This window comes from Rhinopithecus roxellana, chromosome 14 (assembly GCF_007565055.1).
Source record: "Rhinopithecus roxellana isolate Shanxi Qingling chromosome 14, ASM756505v1, whole genome shotgun sequence".
NCBI classification, from domain to species: domain Eukaryota; kingdom Metazoa; phylum Chordata; class Mammalia; order Primates; family Cercopithecidae; genus Rhinopithecus; species Rhinopithecus roxellana.
The window spans coordinates 70,351,151-70,378,325 of record NC_044562.1 but is presented as its reverse complement, the minus strand read 5'-3'; the positions used below and the strand labels follow the sequence as shown (position 1 = coordinate 70,378,325).

General features: G+C 40.6%; 1 protein-coding gene across 2 annotated transcripts in view; it reads right to left on the bottom strand.

The window, feature by feature from the left end:
• PDE11A (phosphodiesterase 11A) overlaps nt 1–27,175 on the bottom strand; it is a 482,346-nt gene that overhangs the window by 66,050 nt on the left and 389,121 nt on the right. For both annotated transcript variants that reach the window (XM_010382456.1, XM_010382461.1), the window contains 3 exons: nt 19,725–19,834; nt 8,779–8,869; nt 4,997–5,097 (listed from right to left, as the gene is read on the bottom strand). In XM_010382456.1, the coding sequence (XP_010380758.1) occupies nt 4,997–5,097; nt 8,779–8,869; nt 19,725–19,834 (302 nt within the window). The remainder of the gene's footprint in view (nt 1–4,996; nt 5,098–8,778; nt 8,870–19,724; nt 19,835–27,175) is intronic.

The following is a 27,175-nucleotide window of genomic DNA, read 5'->3' as shown; positions in this document are numbered from 1 at the left end:
TGGTGCATATTTTATTAAGTTTTCTGGCTGAGTGATTCCTTTTTTTATAAGGTACTTTACATTGTCAAAGCTCTTTCATAAAATTAATCTCTTTTCACTGCCACAAGGATCCTAGGAGATTAGAATGGATGATATACCTATACCCCTGTTGCTGACAAGGAAACTGAGGCAAAGAGAGATCCGACTCTCAAAGCTGGTGAAATTACTACTTAACTATCAAAGCCTTATTCACTGCAGGGACTCAGAAACAGGCACAGAAATCGGTTTCAGAAAGTCACTCAGCAGTAACTGGAAAGCGTTTTCAGTGAGTTGGAAAATCAGAATGAATCATTAACCCCAGGCTCAGGTTGTGAAACTCAGAAATTCACATTAAGGATTTTGTTTGTTTTTGTATTTTAATCTTGTGAATTCTGCTTTCACATGCCATTTGAATGACACACACTCCCAAGGACACACAAGGTCTTTAGGAATTAAAGTCATAAGTTTTTGTGGATGTTTTGAGAGCCTTTCCACATTTCCGTGAATCTTATATATTTTTTTCCTTTTAGAGCATGGCAAGAAATCTTGCCTCCAGGAATGAGTCAGAAACTCGTCTCCAAAAGGCAGGGCTCTACCCTGCCCAGCCTGGCCCTTTCCTAGAGTGACTTTCTCCCTCTAGGAGAGGAAAGCAGTGAGCTTCTTTTTTGGTTTCTTCAACTGTATTATGAATTTTGAGTTGAGTAGTCAGGGCAGAAGAACCAACAATAATCCAGACTTCCAGAAACTAGTTGTACGGGGGGCCTCATATCCTCTTGGCCCACCCACCCCTCTCCTGCCATTGCTGCTACATGCAGTGCCTCAGCGGTCCTGCGGATCACATACTTTCTGTCCTGGCACTGCTCTGGCTTCATGTGTGGGACCGGGGATGAGATGGCTGCAGGAATGCCCAGTCATCAGGCACACACAACCTGGAAGTACATGAGAGTTAACATCCCACAGATCGACATTTCATTGATGAGGATGGTGGGTGGTGGATAATTTTGAAGTGCAAAGTATGAGACTTTTCAGATGGTCCCTGCAGGATCAAGACTGGTTGACCATAGTGGTGAACAACAAAGAAATGTGGCCTTCCTTTCACTGGCTTCCCTCCTTCCCCATTTCACTCTCCCAGCCCCTCACTCTTATTCTTGGTGTCATTTCCAAAACTAAACTACGTGAATGCAAGCCTTTATCTCCAACTTTGCTTTGGGAGAGGACACGGGGACCCCAAGCTGGTGTTTAAACTGATTACAGAACACCTGGAAAGGGTCAACATTATCACATAATATATCCCCAATTAAAATGACAATTCTTTCTTGATTCTTCCATTAGAGAGGGGACCATGGTGATTGAAGAAAAAGCCCTGAAAGAGGAAGTGTGGGTTCCAGTTTTACCAGTAATGAGTTATGTGACCTAAGCTATGCTATTTAACCATTTGGACCTCTGTGCCTGATCAGCAAAAAAGGAGATGAATTGGATTGCATCATTTCTATGATCCTTCGGATTCCACAATTGCACATTTATTAAATAAAAACTTCTGGGTGACAGTTTGTAGTAGCTGCTTTCCCCCTCATTATAACCCTAGGAATTGTTCTGACTAAAAATATGGCAATATTTGAATGCCTTTAGACAGCCAAGTGAATCAATCCTCTGAAAGTCTAGATTAGAGAATGGGCAGCTATTTAGAACCTCAAAAAACAATAACGCTGACGAAAAGAGAACAAGCCAGCTTCTCTGGGAGTCAGCAAACATTAGCAGGGGCTGCAGCATTAAGATAAGAACAGAGTAATGAGAAAACGAGTTGCAACCAACTTCGTTGACTGCATGCCAGCGGTCACTCAGTGATTCGTCAAATCCCTAACAGGGCTTGATAAATGGGCTCTGAGTGTTGAGGGTTTTTTTCTCTCTCTTTAGAAGTTACTTGGAAACATGGCTTGGGAGAATGCTTCTACTTTGAGAAAAATAACACAAGATCCTGCAAGTGTCAGGGACAGGCAATAAAACATTAAAAGGATACAGACTTTCCATAAATCCCAAATCAAGGAGCATTAATCCAGAAAACAGATGAAAGATCATGACATTTAAGTCAACCAAAGGGCCACAAAACATGAAAAATAAATAGGTTATAAAGCAAATGAGGTTGTAGATGTCACCATTTCTAAGACATGACATAGGTACTGTTATCTCTATTTTATACTTGAAAGAAAGGCTCAGAGAAATAAATAATTTATCTGGTGACACACAGCTAATTAGTGGCAGAGCTGGGATTTTAATTTTTAAGTATATATTTTAAACTAATTAAAAGTTATATTTATCAAAGTAATACATGAACATAGTTAACAAATCAAATAGTACTAAAATAGATATAATGAAATATAGCAGTGTTTTCCACTTTGCTGGCTTTTGTCCTTGACCTGTGTTCCTAGTGCTTTCATTTCATTTTTTTATTTTGGCTACCATGTTCTTAATTTTCGTAAGTGCTTTCTTTTTCATAGTTGCTCCTATTGTTATTTTTAAAAAGCATCCTGTTCTTGTTTCATGGATGCAATATCTTAGCTCTCTGACAATACCAACACCAGTTTTTAGCTTTTTTTGTTTTCTTCCTCTCCCTGTTTTCTCTGAATTTCATTTTTTTTTCTGTTTGTTTTGGCCTCTGTCTTTCATATCGGATGCTAATGAAATGTTCTGTGATTCTTGCTTTTCCGCGTGTAATAGTAAGGCATTAAAAAGCTAAATAGGAGCTGTGTGTTGTGGGGAGGGGTACAGTTGCTAGATAAAATAACTTGAGTTTCAGATAAAAAATAATTATTTTTAAAATTTTGTATCGATACATAATATTTATGTGTATTTACTGGGTACATATGGCATTTTGTTACATGCACAGAATGTGCCATGATCAAGTCAGGGTATTTAGGATATCCGTCACCTTGAATATTTATCATTTCTATTTGTTAGGAACATTTCAAGTCCTCTCTTGTAGCTATTCTGAAATATACAAAAAATAATTTTTAGTATAAATATGTCCCAGATGTTTCATGGGACATCTATCTATTCTAAAAAGCGATTTATTGTTTATCTGAAATTTAAATGTAACTGGACTTTCTGTACTTCTGCTTGCTAAATCTAACAACCCTGGGTGTGTGGCTTATAGACTCCTAGCTTCTAAGTGCTTGGCTATGGACTATAGGTTTTCAATCCAGAGACTGGTTCCATTTAACTTAATCCCTTCTTCTGAGCACTGTATCTCATTCCCACCCTGTACTTCTCCTCAGTTCAGAGCTCTTCATTTTATTTCTCCAGAGGATAAATTTCTGGCCTTCTAAAGGTAGAATAAAGGGAGTGACCTGGCTGTGTTAGCAGAGGACTTACTGGGTACTGAGCATTCTATAGAGTGACTTCCTAGCAATCTCTTTGAGCTTTTAGTGTCTTAAGCTTTGAACATCCCTTACAATTGAACCTAATTCTAACTGATGCAATGCCACAGTGCTTTTCAAAGGGAGTCATTTCAAAGCGAGTGACACAAGACTTCCTAGAAGAAGTGATAGAAGAGAGCGATCCTAAAGTATGGTCAGTCAGGAAGATGGGGAGTGGAGGAACAGGATTCCATGTGGAAATGGTGATACAGTGAGGGCACAGGGAACGTTACATATGGTGTTCCAAAGGGTGCTGCGTAGACTAGTCTGGTTGACGTAGACCAGTCATGTAGGGGAGAAGTGGAAGGTAAGAATGAAAAAAGGTTGGGGGCAGATTATAGAGGGTCTTGAAAGTCAAACCAAGTTTAGAACTTACTTTGAAAGCAATGAGGACACAGAAGGTTTTTGAGATGGAAGTTGGAGATACAGGTCTACGGTGTGAGGGAGGGTTACAGCGAAGAATTTCAGAGTCTTCTACACACAGGTCATAACATAAATAGAGGTAACATAGAAATGAGGCCAGGAGAGTGATCTGAGTAGAGAAAGAAGAACATGGTCCAAGAGCTTATTCACAGGAGCAAGGAGAAAAGAAACCTGCCAAGGATCTAGAAAAGAAGAGAGAAAGGCAGCTGGAGATTGGGGAAGCAAGGAGAGTAGAAATTGATAATAACCCATTAAACCTTCAGATATCTCAAAGCAGATGGTAACTATCAGAAATGAGTACAGGCCATTGAATTTGAGGAGAGAAATGTCTTTGGTGACCTCTGAGAGTACACTTTTGATAGAGTGCGGAGATGGACTCTGCTCTTCATGGTGTAAATGGTTGTTAGGAAAATAGAGGTACTAAATGTGCTCTGTTTATTTAAAAAGGTAGACAGTAAAAGAAAGGTAAATAGAAAAGCAATTAAAGATCTCCATGGGGTCAAATGAAATAATTTTTTTAAGGGAGTGACATGGTTTAGTCTTTAAGATAAGAGAAAACAGTGCAAATGAGTGGTGGAAGACATTTCCAGGCTGCTAAAAGAGGTGGCATCTGTTAAAGCAGGTCCCACTGAAAATGGGAGGGTGCAATTTCCAGCTCAGAGAAAGGCCCGAACTTTGGTGAAAAGGTGAGAAAGCTCTTCTAAGAAAGAGATAGAAAAGAATCAAGGAATGAACTGTTGGATTGCTAGTTAATTTTCCATCACTGAATATTTTTCATCTTCATTATCAATGCCATTATACAGCTGACCAGAAATTAACAGTCCTAAATAGCAATATTAGTTATATCTAAGATAAAAATGGCCATCACTTAGTTTCAGAGTTGTGTGTCAAACAAGGCTCATAAAACAGAAGAAAAATAGAAATCTTGTGAATATAGCCTTCCTTGATTCTCTTGGCTTATATACACCACTTTAATGGACTTCATTTATATGAGAGAGAAACAACGACAAAAAATTTAGCTCATTTACACATTGCTATCAATGCTAGAATAACCAGGTAACCTCTAGTGTAGAACTGGAGATTAATTACAGGATGGAACTTTAGATATCCATTGGTCAAACAGATCAAATGCCAATACCTACTCAAAGTACAGCGTGAGGTCTGTTGCCAATATTGACTGCTTCAAAAGCTGCATAAGGTCACTATATTCCTTGGAGGACAGGTTAGCAAAGATATTGTGACCCTGTAATGAGAAAGTAAGAAGTCACAAAGGACATTAAGTCTGTGGTTATTGATTACATGTTTTTCCTCTATTAAAAAAAGTCTGGGAACATTAAAAAATCACTTTTTAAAAAGCAAAGTGAAATTTTGCATAAATATAAACAGATTCCCGGCAAACATAGCTTAGCCAGAATGCACAGTCATTTTTGAGAAAGTCTAACAAGGGACACTTTGTTATGTACTTAGTCTCAAAGGGAAAATCTGAAATTGTTGGAACTTATCTTACTGTGAATATGTTGTGGCCACAATTCCATCTGACTACCCATTTCCTATGGAATTACTTAGAGAAGGAGTTTGTGAAACATTTGGAAACATTTCTCCCCCTAAAATAAATGCCATTTTCACTACCAGTAAAGGTTTAGGCTGGCATTTTGGGAACATGTGCTATGGCAACAAATGAGTTTAAGAAAAATAAAAAGCCATTAGAACAGTGGTTCTCCACTGGGGGCGATTTCGACAATGGGGAACTTCAGCAAGGTCTAGTGATACTTCTGATTGTCACACTGGCTGGAGTGCCACTGGCATCTAGCAGTAGTGGCCAGGGATGCTGCTACACATCCATGATGCACAGGAGACCCCCACAACAAAGATTTACCTGGCCCAACATGTCACTGCTGCTGAAGCAGAGGAACCCTGCCTCCCACCATTAAGGTGCACTTTGATGAAGTGTGTGGCAGGCTAAATTCAGGATGGTCAATATGAATAATTACTGAATAGCTAGGATGTATAAGACATTGTTCTTGGCACAGTGGGACTCTAAAATGACATTTACCTAAGTAAAGTTGGGATGACATCTTTATCTTCATACCTTTGACAGGTACCCTTGTTTTCATCAACATTTGTGTTAGCTACACTTAGGCTAAAACATTTGTCTTTAGTAAAGTGAAAAACCCGTACAGACCAACAATTCACTTAGTTTGTTTTTAAAGTCAGGACTTTTCATTTTTCAGGTTTTCTTAGTGTGAAATATGAACTCATGAGCATATGGCCTGGGAACTGGACCAGTTTTAAATCTCGTGTTGAGAGCCAGAAGATGCTGGAGAAGGAAAGTGGTGGAATAACTGCCCGAGAATGAACCACTCTCCAATGAGAGGTAAATTAATTATTTCAGGGAACTGGGATATCAATTAGTAAATTATCTCTTACCAGGCACCAGATGATAATCTGTTTCCCCGAGTTAATTTATTTCATTGGGTGAACCTGCCACTCCTTAAAGACTAGAGTATATTGGTTCTACCTGGGACCAGGTCCAATATTAATAATAATTTTCAAATGAGCTCTTCAGATCCTTAATTCAGTCATTAAGAAGAAGACAAATAACAAAAGGAATGCTGCACCATAATTCTGCCCAGGTTTTTTTGCCTGTGCATTCCCAATGGTCAATCACAGGCAAGTGTTCTGGGGCCAGGGAAAAATTGGTAGGAAGCTATGGAAAAGCAGTCACATGGGTCCAGTCACACACCCAGAATCTCCCAAAGAAACACAGCCTTTCAGAGCAAGTTACAGTAAAAGTTAACATTGAGATATGGAGAAATCTGGTCTGAATTTGAGGATGTGGATTATTTTATGAGGATGTGCATTTTATTACAATCATGCATCACATAACAGTGGGGTACATTCCAAGAAATACATTGTTAGGTGACTGCCTCATTGTGTGAACACCATAGAGTGCACTTACACAAAACTAGATGGTACAGCCTACTCCATACCCAGGCCGTATGCAATAGCCTGTTGCTCCTAGGCTATACACCCATATGTCATGTTACTGCCTGTAATACTGTGGGCAACTGTAACACAATGGTTGGTATTTGTATATCTAAACCTATTTAAACATGAAAAGGTACAGTAAAAATACTGTATTATAATTTCATGGGACCCCTGTCATACCAATGTGGTCTCTTGTTGACCAAAACATGTTGCATGTGACTGTACTTTGAAGGATATATAATCACTAATGCCATTTATAGCTAAGAGTGACAGTGCTAGCCAGATCAGCTTTAATTTTTTTAAAAAGTTAATTTGCAATCAGTATATTGTTTATATGCAAATTAGTCTTCTACAGTGCCTTAACGTTTTGGTCCCTGAAGTAGATTTGAGTCTCCCTGAAATACTGCGTCTATTCTTTGTTTAGGGAGGTGGTGAGTGTGGTGTTAATGGAAAGACATACAGATGTGGAGGAAGAAAGTTCTGGGCAAACTTCCTCAAGCCATCTAACTTCTCTGCACCAGAGCTCATTTGGAAAGTGGAACAATAATAGCACCTGCATTTCTGCCTTTCCGATGGGCAGGACCACAGGGGACTGGAGGCAGTGCTGGGACAGTGCATGGTTCCGTCACTGATAGTCTCTGTTCTTCATAGGGAGCCCCAGGGTGAAGGACGGCCAATGTGTTTTGTTTGCATGAACACAAATTCTGAGTGAGTGGGGTTTGTTTCCCTGAGAAAACCTGATATCCTGTTTATAATACTTGTTATTACAAAGGTGGTGGTTTGTCAGGGGTGTATACTCACCACCTTTACCAGTACAGAAAAGATAGTTTGAACCAAAGTTCTTCCATAGTTCTCAGCTAAGGCACTGCTTTTGGAGGACAATTCCATAGCCACAGAGGCCAGGATGCTGGCTTCTGCCAGTTACTGAGAGCCTAACTCTTGGTGTTTCATTCCCAACTGAAAACATATCATTTCTAGCAGGTTTTCCCTTTTGCAGCCTGCATTCAGGTTCCGGACTGCCAACTCTCCTTTATGGGGTCGAAGGCCTCCATGATATTGCAAAAGACATGCTTTCTCAAGATACGCTGGAGGAAAAAACCTCCATATTTAATGATGCCATTCCAGCGAAGCAGGGCCTTAATGATGATAATAATAATAATTAATGGCACAGCTAGAGAACTGACAAATAATGGGGAACAGATGATCCCTTTCTGGCCTCAAAAAAAAAAAAAAAAGTCTGTACGCTTGCAGAAAATTAAACAGATCCTTTCCTGGCAATTTAAAACTCAGATGCCGCAGCCAGAGTCAGTTAGTGGTTTCTGTTTTTCTCTGCAGAGGGCTAAAAGTATAAATTTCCAACTACTTCTAACTCCTGCATTGCCACATGAAGCAAAATCAGGCATATGGCATTAGCCCTGGGTCTTAAGTTTAGCTGCAGTTCTCACTTCCTAACTGGTCCCACCAGCAATTTTAAGTTCTTTTAAGTTGTATAGTTTCTCAACTGTGCTAATAAAATGTAACTTTCTCCCCCTGTTTTTGCTTCTACCATCTCTTAAAATGACTGAGCGTTTCACCAAATGGGAATGTTGGGCTGCTCACTATTTGGATCAAGTTGTCTCCTTAGTGCTCTGTATTCTTTGAGGAAGGTCAGGTCATGCTCTGGTGACAAGTAGTCTGTATCTGTTACCCTGCTAAGTGAATCTGAAAAGCCTCCTAACCAATGATGAAATCCAAGTGAATCAGCTCAGGAAGACTCTGCAAGGTCCTGCTCAGGCATCTAAAAGAACAGAAAAAGCCACTAAGGCCCATTAAGTTGACTTAGAAATGATTTTCCCACTTCTTTGTATCTACCTGTGGCACCACAAAAAAAGAGAGGGAGGAAACAAAGAGTTGTTTGGTTTCCGTTAAGGAAAGAAGCAGAACATCAGGTCTGTACCTCACTTTGAAGGATCATCACAGCGTGGTTGAAATGGTGATGCTCCAAGGTAGCAGAGGTTCCATAGAGTTGGGCCAGGGCGGAACCGCTCCTGAAAGAGGACAGAGGGTGAGTGAGCAGGGCCTATCAATGGTTCCCCCACACCAGCTTTTTGGATCAAACTGCTTTTCTTGCTTTTGGTGAAGGACCATGAGCAGACACATTCTCGGGTAACTGCTTTTGTAGTTCATTCATCTATGAAAGAAATCATCTGTGAAAGAAACTTCCTAATACATAGAACTTTCTATGTATCAGGCTAGATGCTGCAAATGATATTCGATGAATTTGACACAGTCTCTGTCCCTAAGAAATTTACAGACTAGTAAGAAAGATGAGATGAGATAATAAGTAAAAATAATGCACATAAAACAATGCAAATACTAATCAGTGTAGAAATGTGCTCCAGGTCCAATCAAAGTGCTATGGATGTTCTGAGGAAAAAAAGACATAATTTCTGGCTCTGGGGATCAGGGAACGCTTCATGAACTAAACCTTCTGTGACTTCTGAGTGTTCAGAACAACTGTCTTATACAAAGCATATTTGACCTTCCGTAGGAGAAGACCTTGTGAATATTCTGCAGAGTGCATTTTATCTACTCTACGTGAAAGGCTGACAGCCTTCTACTATGGCCTCCCAGTCCGCAGTCACGCTATGATATCTCAGTGTGGAACTCCAAAAAGTTATCTGGATTTGGAGTGAAATCTCAGCTCTTCCTCCAAGTAGTAGCTTCAGACGGTTACTTGGCCTTTTTAAGAGTCAGTTTCTTTCTCTCTAAGATTATATTACCTACCTAACCTGTTATTTATGAGAACAGTAAAATATTTGAAAATGCCTATTACAGTTCCCAGCATGTAGTAGATTGTAGTCTATATTAAGTATTAATCAATAATTAAAACACATGACTATTTCCATTTTAAATTAATAAAATACTCATTGATACTTAAACGGATTACTTTGAGTTATCTGTAAATTTCATTTATGTAGAACAACCCATTCCTTAACAATATCAGTTCTGCAAAGTGTTCATTACTTGGGAGTCTGAGGCAGGAGAAGTGCTCGAAACTGGGAAGCAGAGGTTGCAGTGAGCCGCGATCATCCCATTGCACTCCAGCCTGGGGAACAGAGCGAGACTCCATCTCAAAAAAAAAAAAAAAAAAAAAGAAAAAAAGAAAAAAAAAGTTCAAAAACGTTTATTTCCAACTCTGTTTAAGAAATGGGAGTTAGAACATCTTAACAATCAAGAGACATCCCAGAGAGGCCCACAGTGTAAAAGGCAGCCGTGGGACTCAGGTTAAAGATCCATCTAGATCATTCTGTTCTTTCTCGCTTATTGCAGGGGGCTTCAACATTGAAAGGGCAATCTGGCCTTAACTTGGAAATGCTGGAGATTGACTGCACACAATCTGTTCTGCTAGTGAGAGAAGTAAGGACTGCATCTAAGTGCAGCATGAAAACTTTTGGTCCCAAGCTTTCCTCCAACTTCAGTGGGAGGCAGCCCAAAAGCACCATCGGTTCAAGGGTAAAGGGACCTGCAATTCTTGGAAAGACTCTCCCAATTCTTCTCCCAACATGTGGTCAGCTCTTCCAGCAGGATTAGGTTCAGTAGGAATTATTGAATATAATATAGTGTAAAATATAGGAATTATTATTATTCTTAGTAAGGTGCTTAGTAAGGAGGGTATTAGATTTTAATCATGTATGTGTTATTTCTTGAAATCTTGCCTTAATTTATATTATTTAATAAGTGAAAATTTGCTAGGCGAATCTTAGTGATAAATTAATATTTAATGTAAGTTACTATTTGTCTTACGTAGAGTTCATTTCTCTGAAGTTACATGTTTCAAAACGTATGCTACATGCCTTTGTCTTGGCTGTTGAAATTCTGCAATGCCTTATGTGCATATCACATCCTAGAGCCTGGCGTAGAGTAAGTGCTTTAAAAAATACTGGTTGCTTGTCTAATCAGCTTACACTAGTTACTATGTCGAGAGACTACAGTCCAAGTTGGGAGGTTGATAATAAGTGTGTTAGCATATTTTATAACACTAATATTATTATTAATAATAAAAGCCACCATTAGTAAGTATCTACCATGCACTGGTCTATATATTAACAGCTTAATACATTAGAGCATTATTCCTGACAATGACCATGATATAAGTATTATTTTCTCATTTACACATGAGGAAAACAGGGCTCAGAGAAGTTAAGTAACTTTTCCAAGGTCACACAGCTCGCTTGTACCAGTTCCAGATTTGAATCCAAGTTTTTAAGTTTCTTGTTACATAATGAAAATGATAATTATAGCATACATTTCTGATATTTGATTCTCCATTTTTACTAAGCTGGTTGTTATCAATGAAAGAAGATTTCAAAATCTAATTCAGAATTCTATTAGTATCATTGCTAACCACAGGTTGACTCATGTGATCATTCCTATGAATCAGCCATGCTCACATGCACCTCACTTACTAGTGTGAATCTTTTGTACAAGATACAAAATGTTATCTCTTCCCTTATTAGTGTTGGATTAACAGACTGCACAAAAGTTGCATCAGCTAGATGATCAGAAGTCACTCTGTATGTTCTTTGTTTCCGTGAATAAGGAGATGTTTTCTCCTTTAAGGGGGTGGGGATGGGGACAACGACAACACCTTTTAACAAATACGCCATGGCTTCTGAAGCACTGCTCCTTTCTTTGCATAGGATGGAGGCCTCTCCCCCATATCCATATGCTTCCGATCTGGTGTGTTCTATCTCCCAGTATTTGTGCAAAGGCAGCCACTGTCTATGGTTTGAGCATCTTCCTCATCAGATTCCCTCTTGGTTCCCTTCTGTAATTCCATCTTACATTCTGCCCAGCCTCACACGATACTGATTCAATCACAAAAAATAGGTAGATTTTGCCACTGAACCAGATTAATGCCATGAAAGTGTGGGGAGGCTTTGTTATTCGTTCATTCATCTGCCATTCATTCAACCAATAAGCATTGATAACTATTTTTACGTTAGGTCCCAGGCATGTGGAGTACAAAGAGAAATAAGACATGTTCTGACCTTCAGGAAGCTCACAATCCCCTATAATTATGTCAGGAATTTTTCTCTGATCAACCTTGCACTAAAAATTCTCACTTTTCTGCAAGCAAGGTGCCATCTTAGCCCTCAGAGAATGGAGCATGGTACTAACTCAACTTTGAGGGGTTTTTTAAAAGTAAAGTCATCTAAGCAAGAATACTTCCATTTCCAAATGGATCCCTTATTTACACTATCAGATTTGGTCCCTGGCAGGTTTTCTAGACTGCCAAACCCCTCAGTGCCTTTTGTCTCAGGCCAAGGCCTATTAGGAATGCTGCCTGTATCTGCTGGTACACACTGGGAACTTCCTGGGACCACCAAGAGCCAAGTCTACAGTCTTGATATAAGTGGCAAAAAAAAAAAAAAAAAAACCCATATCTGTGAAGATAAGCTTTATCAAGAAGTATTCTACAGAATACTAGTTCTTCTGAATGTTAAATGGCATTAAGAGAAGAAGTAAAAAGGGTTCCACGGCCAAATAAGTTTGGAAAATGCTGGCTTTAAAAAGTGGATCTGTTTATTTATGGTAAGGATTTTCTAGAGGCGGCAATATGTGAAAATGCATTGTGATTTTATGGGAGGGGAACATAATAAGCAGCATTATCTGCTTTTAATTGATCGTGAAACTTTTTTTTTTTTTTTTTTTTTTTGATGGAATCTTGCCCTGTCGCCCAGGCTGGAGTGCAATGGCACGGTCTCAGCTTACTGCACCCTCCAGCTCCTGGGCTCAAGTGATTCTCCTGCCTCAGCCTCCCAAGTAGCTGGGATTACAGGCATGCACCACCACGCCTGGCTAATTTTTTGTATCTTTAGTAGAGGCAAGATTTCACCATGTTGGCCGGGCTGGTCTCAAACTCCTGACTTAGAGATCCGCCTGCCTCGGCCTCCTAAAGTGATGGGATTACAGGTGTGAGCCACCGCGCCCGGCTGGTTGTAAAACCATTTTTAAAGAGGTCATGTCTCTCACATAATATACATCCACTTATAAAGGTATGCTTCTACTTTCTCATAAAAAATATGAAAAAAAAAAAAAAACCCTGAGATCAATCGCATAGGGAAAAAATTGACTTTAACAGCACACCTCATTTTAATTGTCTGTGCTAAGTATATCCATAGAAGTGTCTTCGGGGCACACATCCTTTAGTTGTGAAAATACAATTTTACGATGGCTCAAGCCTGTAATCCCAGCACTTTGGGAGGCCGAGATGGGCGGATCACGAGGTCAGGAGATCGAGACCATCCTGGCTAACACAGTGAAACCCCGTCTCTACTAAAAAATACAAAAAACTAGCCGGGCGAGGTGGCGGACGCCTGTAGTCCCAGCTACTCCGGAGGCTGAGGCAGGAGAATGGGGTAAACCCAGGAGGCGGAGCTTGCAGTGAGCTGAGATCCAGCCACTGCACTCCAGCCTGGGTGACAGAGCGAGACGCCGTCTCAAAAAAAAAAAAAAAAAAAAAAAAAGCTTTTATATATGTAGGGTGTATGAAGAGAGTAAAAGAAGAGAATCCAAATTTCATAGGTACAAATACCTTTATACATGCAAGTATTCACGATGTGCATTACTGATTAGGTCATCTTGACATACTAAAGTTTTTCATTTTGGATTGGCAGCTGAATGAGGAGAAACTTATTAAAAAGAAAAGTCAAGGTGGAAATTTCCCTACAGGCATTTGGTACTTTACACAGGCACCAAAAATGTGTGCAAATGTAAATGTACCTTCATAACTTTCCTAGATATGCATATTCTTTGAAAAAGAGACTGAATGGCAGTGTGCAGCTGTGACTTAAAGGAAACTTGAAAAAGGAAAACTATGAAAGGTAATTAGGAAATTGAGAGTTGTTGGGAGGTGGTGAGGAATGGGATTAGGCTGTCATGGCAGATTAATGTGCCCCAGTATTTCACTTCTGGGACCTGGCCGAAAGTGGCAAGATGGGTTTTCATTCCCAAGAAATGAGTAGAAGAGATTATGCTAGAAATGAATAGAAGAAGTCTCCTAGGAGAATATACTACAAAGCTGCTTGGTACTGATATTTAATCATCAGGGGCAGCTGTAATAGAGAGAAGGATGAGTGGGGAACGCTGTCCCTAGAGAAAACAGGGGAGAGGTGTGAACAGAGCAATTTCAAAGCACTGTGGTATTGCTGCCCTCTCTACCTATTGATCATTCATTGCACGCACTCCAATACTTAAAAATTAAGAACAAAATATGAAAATGCGAAGGTTCACTTATCAGAAAGGCTAAGAGAATAAATCAAATTGTGCTCTAACGAAAGCCACACTTTTTATTGTAGAGGTATTTTGCATTTTATATAGTAATTTGTCCCTTGCTAAATGTCTCCTGTTTTTTTATAGCCTTATATATGAAAAAAAGGTAGCATATACTTTGCTGCATAATAATTGGTGCATTTAAATCCCATTTTCAAATCACTTGAAAGACTAGAATTAGACTGGGAGCACTTTAAGAGAAGGGATGTTTGCTATATCTCTATTTCTCCCACAATGCCTAGTATAGTACCTTGAATATAGAAAGTACTCACTGGGAAATAAAAAGCAAGAAAAGAAGATAGGTTTCTTGCAAGGGATTTTCTAAACAATGGCACCCTCAATGAATAAATCTCATTCTAATCAATAAAAAGGGAGTTCCTTGACCATGATGCTAAAAAGTCTCTTTCAGCATTCATTGTCAAGGGAAATCTTAACGGAGGTTGGGCAATGGTGGCATTAAGTGTCCTAAGTGCAAAAGTGACTCCATAAAGTAGGTGCAGTGCTCCTGACATCCCATGAGCTGATAAACTGTGTACAAGTTAATTGTCTTGAGAAAACGCATCACACTACCTTGGAATAGGCAGATTTGATCATGTGATGTAAGGATGCAAACAACTCTCTGAAATCTAGTACTAGTGACTCATATGTGTGAATGCTGTTCAGTCTTATACAAGCAACCTGAGATTTGGGGACCTCAGTTTTTGTTTTTTTGTAAAATTGAGGCACTGCAAAACATGACTAGTAAGCTTTAGTCTGGTTTTATAATTTTTATGGCTTCATGTCTGAACTGTTGGATGTCAAAATGTATTTTCGTTCAAGAGCTCACATATTTGGCAAGGTAACCAATAAACTGGAAGCTCAACAACTCAAAATAGATGTCACAAAGTCATGGACCAGAGTGTGACACAGTGGTTAAAGAATGGCTTCTGAAAACAGACAGCCCTGGTCCAGGCTCCACTCTACCACATGAACGGATTTGGGAAAGTTTACTTACCTTCCTGAGGCTCAGTTCCTCCTGTAAAATGGAGACAAAAATATCAACTCTACAAAGTTGATGTCAGTAAGGGCTTAAGACACAGTAAACAATAAATAAAATGTAGTTCTCATTGTCTCAGGAAGTGGTAGTTGCAAAGAACAGAAATGGAGTACAACCAGCTTCACTAAAAGGAAGGCTGATTGAATGATACCAGGAACTCTGAAGAAGCCCAATTATCACAAGCATGGCTGGGTCTCCTAGAAATAGGAACAAGGCTGGAGAGAGCCAGGGATCAAGCCTGGCTTTTCTCTGTCTTTCTCTCAGGTTACACAGTCTATCTGTTCTGCTTCTCTTTGAATATCAGCTCCATCCTTCTCTCCTCTTTGTAGCCTGGTTTTCTTGTTTCTTGCATCTGCTTGGTATGTGGTCATCATAGCTTTCCCCAAATGGCAGCCTCAGCTCCCAAATCTACATGAGCCTGCAGCTTGGATCCCTGCAGCTAACTGTCTTAATATTACGGTAATCCAACTCCAAATTCCTGTGAGATAAAATCTGATTGGTCCAGCTTTGATTAGGTGTGCACTCTTGGTCCCAACAGCTAAGGTATCAACTAGCAAGAAGACAGCCTCTGTTGGTGCCATACATCAGCTCTTTCTCTGGGGAGGGGCCATTGGTATCTGAGTATAAGTATTGTGCACTTCACTCTTGGAAGGACCCAAAAGGCTCTCACTCTTGTTTTACAGACACAATTCTAATACAGTTATCCCATCTTTCTGCATAAGTGGTAGAGTGGTAGCGGGCTGGAGAGAGTGTGCTAGAGGGAGATACACTGACAATGATACCGTTGGCCTGGGGGAAAGAGGAATCCTAAAAAAATAATGCAGTGCAGACACAAGAACTCCAAACAAGGAGCAATCAGACCCTACAATGAAAGCATACACAACGTACACTTCAATGGGCTCCAGCTCTTTAGTGCAGCATCAAGAAAATGTATAAAACAATGTTTCATTGCAGCACTATTCACAATAGCAAAGACATGGAATCAACCTAAATGCCCATCAATGACAGATTGGATTAAAAAATGTGGTATATATACACCATGGAATACTATGTACCCATAAAAAAGAATGAGATCATGTGTTTTGCAGGAACATGGGTAGAACTGAAGGCTATTATCCTTAGCAAACTAATGTAGGAACAGAAAACCACATACCACATGTTCTCACTTACAAGTGGAAGCTAAATGATGAGAGCTTATGAACACAAAGAAGGAAACAATACACACTGGGGTCTATTTGAGGCAGGAGGGAGAAGAGCAGAAAAGGTAACTATCAGGTACTGGGCTTAATACCTGGATGATGAAATAACATATATTTAACAAACCCCTCATCACATGTGTTTACCTGTGTAACAAACCTTCACATGTACCCCCAAACCTAAAATAAAAGTTAAAAACAAACAAGCAATGTTTTATAATAATTTATAAGAGGTTGCACCTGTTAAAGAAATCAGGAAACTTTGTTAAAGTGCTGTAGTTAAAATATGTCATCCACTCATGCAGTTATCCTTCGTTTGTTCATTGTCAAAACATTTATTGTTTATTATGCTCCCCCAGGTACTGTTCACCCACTGTTGCACATGCCAGAGAAGAAGGAGAGACACATCTGCAAGTCAGCAATTAAAATGGCATGAAGTGCACACTTTGGAAAAGGCATAATCAGGGCATAGGAAGTTGACCATGGGGGTACATTAGGGTGGATAGAAACACGAAGGTGATGCTTTCAGAGGACTGTTGGGGAAAGAAGGAGAGAAGGGCATGCCAGGCAGGGGAAACAGCATATTGGGCAGCAGAGAGATGTGACTGAGCAGGACCCCACCAGTGCTTCTTGGAGTTCCTGTGTCTGGAACATAGATGCATGAGTGGGGTGGGCTGGGGTGAGTGGGCACGGGGCCAGGGAAATAGGCAGGAGTCCAAATGAAAAGGGCCCGAAGGGGTTAAGCTAAGGAACTGGAACACTATTCTAAAAGCCACAGGAGGTGTGGATGGCTTTTAAGCAGGGGAGTGACCTGGTCAGCTTTGTGAATTAGCAAGATTATTCCGGAGTGCCAAGCAGTCTCGGGATGAGAGTCACGCTGTTCATTGTAGCAAACCAGGAGTCATGCCAAGAAGCAGTCCTTGCTGTAAGCATACGGAGGAGCGCTGGCTTTGAGGGATGCTGCAGGGTAAGTTGGGTGACTGGTGCATTTTTGGTGGGGCCATTCCTTGGGGTAGAGAATACAAGAAAGAGGGATACGCATGGAGGGAAAGACTGAGGTTAAGGGGATGGTATACTTCGAAGAGGAGGTGTTCCTCAAGCAATGGAATAAGTGCCTGGAGATAAGCTGAGAATTATGGTTCAAAGAAATGTATTCAGGGCTCATCAGCAGATGGATGGTGGCCCTGCCTGAAGGATCGCGAAGAAAGAGAGAAAGCGGGAGGGCATCGCCAGTGAAGGCTGGGGCAGGGGGACAGAGGCCTGAAGCCAATGGAGATTCAACACTGTACAGGTGGATGAAAACCCTTCGTCTGTGAGACAAAGGAAGAGAGAGTTTCAGGAAGGAGGGAGCGACAAAGTATTTCTCATGGCAAGAGGTATTATGAGAGAAGGACAACAAAAAGGTCCGACAGCTTTGAGAAAAGGGGGCCACGGGTGTCATTCCTGAGGTGGTTTCTCCAATGAATGGAACTGGAAGCCATGTGGGAGGACAGGGGTTGGGGGAAGGGAAGGAAGTGAACCCAGGCAGCTTTCTATGAAGCTTGATTGGGAAGGAAAGAGGGAAATAGAACTGAAGCTGGAGAGTGAAGTAGGGATTAGGGTAGGCTTTTTTCAAGATGCGGGAGAACTGTTTCTATTAATAGAATGCAAAGAGCTGGCAGAAAGGGACAGTAGATACAGAGGGGAGAGGAAGATTGATGGTGCAAAGTCCCAGAGGAGAAGCAAGGAAGAGTCCACGGCAGAGGTGGAGGGATTAGCCTTGGACGAGGGAAGGACAGCCCTCCTACCGAGATAGGAGGGAAGGAGGGAAAGATGGGGATGGATAGATAAGTTTGTAGGTGGCAGGGGAGGAAATTGAGAGAGTTCTCGATTGATGGCCTCCATTTTCTCTGTGAAGTAGGAGGCAAGGTGATCTGCTGAGTGGTGCAGGGGAGGCGGGGGAGCAGGAGGTGGTTTTGGAAAACACAAGTTTGGTATATGAAACTGCTAAGAGCAATGGTGAATGGGGCTGGCTAGGGACACAGGAAGACTGGCAGTGAGTTCTAGCGTCCAGCCGAGTGGGAGGAATATATATTTGGTATGTCTCTAACTAACTCTCACAACTGTGACATTTTCTCCTAACGCTTTTACAAGTCTAGACAGAGTGGCAAGAGACTGAATTGTTAGATTGAACCAGGACTGAGTTTCTGCAGGGTGGATGTCACAGAGACTTGTCAGGACATGATAGGATATTGAGGAGAGAGCACTGAAGTGATGGGCTATAGGATACAGATTGGACAGAGGACACAAAATTGAAATTCATCTGCTAGATCAGGAGTAAATACAAGAATCCTAGACTCCCAAAGTCTTAGTGGGTAGATATTTCTAGGAAAAAAGAGAATGGTGAGCTGAAAAGAACGTGTTGACAAAGAGCAGGCTGTGAAAGTTTCAGATAATAGAGGTTGACTTGTTCTAGAGGTTATGAAATCAGTCATCTGAAGTTAATCTTACCTCTTCATTGAAGCCTTCTCTACCTTCTCCACCCCAAAACTTTTCTCTCCAGCCTCTGAAAGCCTGTATCTTTTGTTTACAGGCAGACAGTGAAAGGAACATTAAAGGCAGACTCAATATACAAGTCAGGTGACCTGGGTTTTGGTCTTATTTCTAGCACCCATAAGTTCTGTGGCCTTGGCCACAGTATGAGCCACAAAGCAACAGCTATCTTGACCAGAAAAACCTGCTTAGGGACAGATTGTTCTATCTATACACATCATGTGTGTGGCAAATAGTTGCCCAGACATCCCTGTATTTCTGTAATTCTTTTGTTGCTTCCACCTTTCTATGGGAGTAGGGATGGGAGGAACAAAATCTATATTCCTTGAATGTGGCTTTATTTCACTATAGTTTATACAATACCCAACATCAAAAGAATCCTGGAAGAGACTCTATTGGAAAAGGAAAATTATATTTTGCTTCATCAAATGTCCTAAGACTGCTTTTATTTTAACAGTCTCAAACCAGAGGTTGAGAGTAGCAAGTCCAAGAAGCTTATAAGGCCTTAAAGGCAAATATTCTGGGTGAAAAAAGTAGGCCCTTTAAAATCCAAGCTTTGTTATCTGACTAAGGTCAACAGAGACCAACCAAATCAACAAGCATGACATGAAGGGCAAATTTGCAATTAAAAGAAGAACAGGGAATTATAAAGATGGATGGGCCCCATGACATGCACGCCTAAGCCTGCGTGGCCTTGGCCTCGGGTGCCAGAAATTAATGCTTTACTCTTTAGCATTCGTCACCTTTGGCTCTGAACAGAAAGGCAAATGCATTAAAATAACAGCAGTTTAGAACACTTACTTAGCTTGGAAGGCATTGTTGGTTCCCCTGTGGTCGAGGTCATGACATAGGCATCCCACAATCACGGCTAAAATTTCCACCTCGGTCAGAATCTCTTGAAACCCAGCAGTCTGGGAAGAAGGGGAAAATGGCAACAGTCACTACTCGGGCACGGAGGATGGATAAGGTTAGGTGCTGAGCAACAATCAACTCTGTTTTCATACCCACATCATTTAAGCAGATGATTAGCTGCCACCCCCTCAGACAACAGTAAGTTGGGTGGTCAGTTGCACAGCCTAAGGTCCCCACAGTGATAAATTAGCTTGCTGTCACAGCGGCCCACGCTGTCACACCGGGACATAGTTCAGACTATTTTGTTCCCTTTTTAGAGAGAAGGTTGGACTATCCAGAGACAGTGACAGTTTGGCAAAGGCCCAGGGCAAAATGTGTTTTGTTATTATACATTTTAATGATGAGCATAGGGTTTGGAGGTTGGAGGCTGGGGAATAGGAGGAAGCAGTGACTTTCAAACTGAACACTACACCCACCAGATCCCACCCAAATGAGAGCAGGCAGAAGGAAAACACAACCCTTCTTTTTTTAACATTAAAAGGAGAGACTTTAACATACTCAAATTGTTATACAATGACATCCTAGAGGTTATCTTGTAAATACCTTAATTCATATTAGGTTGGTAGACAGATGAAATTCATACAGATAATAAGGTAGTGTGTGTCATGGACACTAGAATTTGTCAGAGGATTGTCAACCCAGACTGAGGATCGAGTGGGGTATCCATTACTGGGAATTCTTTTTTTCTTATCTTGTGGTAGCTTCGTGGTGAAATGCACAGCTGTGATGTGATTTCTTTTAGAAGCAGGTTGATATAATTATGCAACCAAGAGCAGCAATGCTTCTTGGGTTCCTGCTGGCCCTTTCATTAGTTTAGAAGAGGAAGTAGACCTCTGGGAAAGAAGGTCTATGCATTTTCTTGATCGAAGGCCTTTATATCTTCCCCTCTTTTACTTTGTAAGTCTCCCATTTCATTACTTATTAAAATCTTTATCAGAGAGTGGGAGGAGGGGGAGCGTTAGGGTACAAATTGCTCCACTTTTCATGTGTGTTTTTCCCCCAAATCTAGGATCACTGGCCCACACCTGTAAGACACTTCTCTTAGAGCAATGAAAATTTAGTTTTTAAATTAATTATGTTTGTGTTGCAGAAATAACTGAATAGTAGGTTCCTGTGTTGACAATTTTATTTTATTTTATTTTATTTTTTTAGGAGACAGAGCCTCGCTCTGTCACCCAGGCTGGAGTGCAATGGCACCATCTCGGCTCACTGCAACCTCCACCTCCTGGGTTCAAGTGATTCTCCTGCCTCAGCTTCCCGAGTAGCTGGGATTACAGGCATGCACCACCACGCCCAGCTAATTTTTGCATTTTTGGTAGAGATGGGGTTTCACCATGTTAGTCAGGCTGGTGTCGAACTCCCGACATCGGGTGATCCACCCACCTTGGCCTCCCAAAATGCTGGGATTATAGGTGTGAGCCTCCACGCCTGGCCAACAATTTTATTTTAAAAAATAGACTTGAGTCCACTGCTACATGTAGAAATACATATAACTTCATTTGTATAGCAAATGGGAATATTAATAAATTGGGAGTATGAAATAGGCCATGTCAAAGCTTGCGTATGCTGGCCGAGCGTGGTGGTTCAAACCTGTAATCCCAGCACTTTGGGAGGCCGAGGTGGGTAGATCACCTGAGGTCAGGAATTCGAGACCAGCCTGATGAACATGGCAAAACCCCGTCTCTACTGAAAATACAAAAATTAGCCTGGCTTGGTGGCACATGCCTGTAATCCCAGCTACTCGTGAGGCTGAGGCGGGAGAGTTGCTTGAACCGGGAGGCGGAGGTTGCAGTGAGCCTATATGGCGCCACTGCACTTCAGCCTCAGTGACAGAGCAAGACTCTATCTCAAACAAACAAACAAATAAACAAACAAGAAAGCTTGTATGTGCCCTTGATTTTAAAATCTGCCGTTGGCTGTTAGTTTTTCTAAGCTAATTTTATTTTACTTAAATTATTACCTGCAGTAATTTAAAAAATTCAAATTATACTGAGACTTAGAATTAAAAATCAGTAGTCCCTCATTATTCTCCTTTCTTGATTCCGGAAGGCAACTGCTTTCTATTTTCTTTTTTACTTAAATTGGTAGTTTTCCCACTGTATTTCTATATAGCATGCATATATTATTAATACTTGGTTATTCACCAAGTATTCATATTGTCCTTTCTATGTACCATACATTGTTCTAAGAGCTTTACAGCCGTTTAACTTATGGAGTTCTCATAACAGTCCTGTTAGGTAGAAACTATTACTGTCCCCCGTTATAGATGAGAAAACTGAGTCACAGAGAGGCTAAGTCATATGCCCAGGGTCTCCCAGCTAGTGCATAGCAGAAGAGGGCAAGCTCCCAGCATCCTTTCACCAGAATCTGCCCTTGAACACTGGTGACGTCTAGCAGCAGGTGAGTTTACGGTCACCCTCCCCTCATGCTCCCAATATGATCCACAGAGCTTTCCTATATTACCATCCTATAAATATCATTCACTGCTGAGTCAACCAGTATACAATGATTGTTTCCTTAATCATGTACATTTTCTTGTTTCCTGGAGTTAGGATTTCTGTGAAACATCTAGGTCTTCTCACACCCTACACAACTCTGCAAAATGCTTCTCAAAGCAATTTTGAAGTGGGTCAAAATGGTCACAGCTTGTTTCTAGATCCTTCCTGTCCTGGGAACTCCTTCCTGCAGCTCGACCCTGGGGTCTGGTCTGGATTCTCTCCTCTGTTGCCAGCTGCCCTTGGAGCTTCCTCCACCATCATTCAGGGGGTTCCTCCTTCCCCTCCTGTGTCTGGTCCCCCACCTCCTGCAGCCCATGCCTTTCTTTTTCCTCATTTACTCCCTAATTTGCAGAAGCACGTCTGCAGGGGCTTCATGAGAAAAGGACTTACTTTTTTTAAACACTGGGGGAGTTGGTTGTTTTTGAGGCTTTGCATGACTAAAAAAAAAAATCTTTATTCTATTCTCATACTCAGCGTGCCTCACAATTCTAGGCTGAAACATTTTCACTCAGAATTTTGAAGGCCTGCTCTATTATGTTCTAGCTTCCAAAGTTGCTTTTGAGAAGAACATACCATTCTCAATCCTAATACTTTGAATGCTACTTGATTTTCTTTCTTTTAGAATTTCCTCTCTATTTCTGGTGTTCAGCAATTTCACAGAGATATGCTTTGGGTTGGGACTTTTTTCCCCGTTCAATTTGTGTGTTAAGCCTAATCTGGAGAATCCATTTCTTCAGTACAATAAAGAAATTTACTCATCTTTTTTTCTTTTCTTTTCTTTTTTAAAATAATTTCCTCTTCAGCAGTTTTTTTTTCTGCCCTATTTGAATGAAACTCCAATTAGTTGGATACTGGACTTCTGGTACTGATTTTCTTATTTTCTTACCTCTTCCATGTCCTATATAGGCCTTTCTTCTTACTTTCCAGGCATAGTAATAAGTTTAGTTTATAAGCATTTTCTTGTTTGCTGCTCCTTGTCTTATAATAGCATGCTATTCTTCTCACATGGATGCATGATCTTTTCTTGTCTTTCTGAAGATATTGATTATAATTCTTCTGAAAATTTCTTCTGTTCCCCGTATTGCCTTTTTTCTCTGAACTCCTTCTTTTCTCTGTGTTTGGTGGTTTCTCTCAAGTGTCTGGTAACCTTTGGTGGTCTATTCATTCTTAACAGTAAAGCATCACAAAGCTCACTGTGCACCAGTGTATGTGGGTGATGCCTGCAGATTGCTGTGTCTTACCATGGGGTGACTGTGTGGCCAGCTGGCTTTTTGCTGGAGATGCCCAAATGTCAACATCTAAAATCATTTTCTCTGGACTTTCCGATCTGTTACCTGGGAATGGTGTAAACACGTGTGTTGGCATCCTGAGAAAAGAGAACTGTAGCTGTCCACCTGTGAGGATGTAGGCTTTCACTTAATCCTCTTATTTTGAGTGTGCACCTCATCCTAACTTTGCTTTTGGTTGTGTACCCAACTCTGGGATTCAGTTTCTCTGGCAAATACTCTGGTTATGGCAGAGTCAGGGGGAAGAGTAGCCCTCCAACTACACAGAGAGGGGATGGAGACTTGGGCATTCACTGTTTTCATCACTCCCTCATTCCACATCACCTCATTTTCATGGTATCTGAGGCCTCCAGTTCCTGAGTCTCATTAGGTTCTGGGGGTAGCATTATTTCTTATGGGTACCCCTTCCTCCACACCCTCACCTCTGAAGGTACTTGGGTTTCTCTTCTCTGCTAAGTTATGAAGTATCCTCCCTTCATTTTCTGCCTTCATGTGTTATGAGTCCATGCAAGGCGGGACTTGTGTACATTTCTTTTTCTCCATATTATTTTAGGATGATTTTTGAGAAGGGGAGGGGATTAAATGTCTTTTGTGGTGATCTCCATCATCTTAAAACTCAAATTGTTGCGTTTGGTCTTGCTAATACTAGGTAAAACTTGAAAAGTCTATCAAGTATGCAATAATTACCTATGATATGCTGGAAATAAGTGTTGTGCAATGATATTGTGCTAAAATTTAGAGAGATTTTGCCCATGAAAACGCTATTGACTAGAATTAGCTGATGAATCAGAGCAGTAAGATTAGGGATAATGTTAAAATAAGGTAATTTGACTAGAAATTTAATCAGTAGTTGAAATCAAATGCCATCTAATAGATTTAAGATCAAAATCCCCAGCCATTTTTAAACCATCAGTTAACACCCATTTTATAATAAGATGGAACATATTTTGCTAAAATGTTCTACACAGTCCCCATCCCCTGCTCTGCCCAGAAATCTAGGATCTTGGTCTTAAACTATTGGTATCATGGATACTTTTAAGAACATAAGAGAGCCCTAGACTCTCTTCCTAGAAAATTTTCTATAATTTTATAATATTGAAGACTATGGAGCCTATCTCTAGATTCCTGAAGTAGAGAATCCCTGAAGTACAGCACCCACACACAGTCACACAAAACATATTTACTTCTCCCGACTGTGATACCTGAGTTACTGAAGCAGCACCTATCTCTTGACTGTGATTTAAAGCTGCCTGGTAAATGGTTTCTGGGAGTCATCAGGCCTGAAAAATGCCCACCTGCCACTAAGTGTCCTTTTGCCCCTCCCCCGCCCTCTTCCATCTTCCTCCCAGGGCTATCCATTCAGGCCTGCATGTACCGATATTGAGTAGAAAAAGCCAACTGCCTGGTGAAGACAATATACTTTCAAAAGAAAACAGAGAGGCAGCAGGAAGTATATTTTAATGCATTCACCCCATTCTCGACTCTGGTTTATTCTTTTATTTTCAAATAAAATTATGTCTTTTCTTTTCCTGACCCAATCATTATGGGTTTTATTGAGCTTAATGTTAATATATCTTCTCACCTGTATTCCCTCACAGTTTGTATCAGAAATATAAGCAGCAAATACAATATATCTAAGTAAAGAGTCAGCCAGGGCATATAAACCTATTTCCCATGGCACCCCCTCCAGCAAAGCCTTAAGCCTGCCCTCTGAGCAGGCCTCCAGTGATATTCCCTCACTGGGCTGAAATGTATACTGGGATAAGCCTACCCCAGCTACTACAGCATATAATAACTAGAACTCCAAAAGACCCAAGCCAGTAAGACTGATTCTCAGGGTCTCCTAGACTACCCAGTAATTTTTATCATTAGCCAATGTAAAATTTAAATCAGCCAGGATGTACTCTCATTTTAATGCTGATCCTGTATGATACACATGAATAGGGGAATATCATAGCCAGAGAAAAATGACTGTTACTTTGTGACTCTGTTGAATCCGAAAAGGTGTAAAAACACCTATAATGTCAACACTAGATGGTGCTATAGACAATTACTAATTTAAGAAGTGTTATTAAGTGCCTATGATGTATTGAGCACTGGGTATATTTGAGAAGAGGCCTGGGATAATGTCAACAACAGTTAACTTGTACAGCGCTTAGTATATGCTGGGCATTTTCCTAAATACTTCACATTCATTAGCTCATTTAATTCTTACAAGAACTCTCTGAGGTAGGTAACTGTTCTTATCTTCCCATTTTGTAGATGAAGATATTGAGGCACCAGGTTACGAGACTATACAGTAAGAGAGGTGGGATAAAAGCCCAGGTAGCCTGGCTCCCGAGTCTGTGTTCTTACTCACTGTGCTACACAGCCCCTAAGTCAAGGTGTGGGTTCAGCTGCACAGCTTTTAAATCCTATTGGGATGATACAGTGTTAGACAATAGGGCTGTAAAGAATCCCTCAGTGTGTGCTTTATTTCATGAAGGACGTTATTCTTGAGTAGGAAGAGGTTGATAATGCAGAGCCATTGGACATTTTTAGTTTAAATATGGCTCTGTCACATCAATATGTGCTTGATAACATACAGTGCTTTACAAATGAGGTGTAGAGAGAAAAGAAAGATACAATAGTTTGTAATATCTCAACTTTATAAAATGTTTAAATATATGTATAGAAAAATACTGTTAAGATGTACATCAAGATATTATCAGTAGTGGAATTACAGTTGGCTTAAAATTTTTCCTTTGTGTCTAAAATTTCCATAAAAAACATTTGTTTATAAGAACATCTATAGTTTTACACGTGTGTATGTATATTTGTATATTCTTTTTTGTTTCAAGAATTAACCCACACTTCATCAAACTGTCCCAGCTTGAAATGAAATATTGATACTCTGAAAAGTGTCCATTCATTCATTGAACAAATGTTTATTATTTACTGATTTCCTGGCACTAGGAACTGAGCAGTGAAGAAGACAGCCGGTCCTTGCTGCACATAGAATCTGGTTACCTCTTGAGCCAGCAGAACAGTGCCACAGAGCACTCTTTTCTAAAGAGAAGCTGTCATAACGTTGGTTGTGCTTTGTGGAAGAGAGAACTGGTAGAAATATCCAGCTCCTCCTGCTTGGTTTCTGGAGGAGGTACACCATGGACTGCACGCCCTTGCCATGTGTGCAGTCCTGCTCAGCAATCTGAGAAAGTGATGCCAGAAATTCTGTTCTCACCTTTCTTTTTGAACCCAACTATCGGAGGTATTGAATGATAAGGGATTTCCTGATGAGTTCATCCTGTTGATTCTGAGATCTAGCAGATGGCAAACTAAGAGAGAGGGAATCTGATGATGTACTAGAAATTCCTAGTGGTTGCAAACACCCTAAAGCTGAAGATGGTAGGCTCCATATGCTCCACCATGAATTCTGATGTCCAGGCACTGCAGCAGAGCCCTCAGTGAATTGGCTAAGGTTGAGAGATAATATGATAGGTTTTGGAGTCTTTCTTCCTCTTCTTCATCTTTCTCACTCTTTTGGACAAGAAGAGGAAAAACTACGGGTCAGACA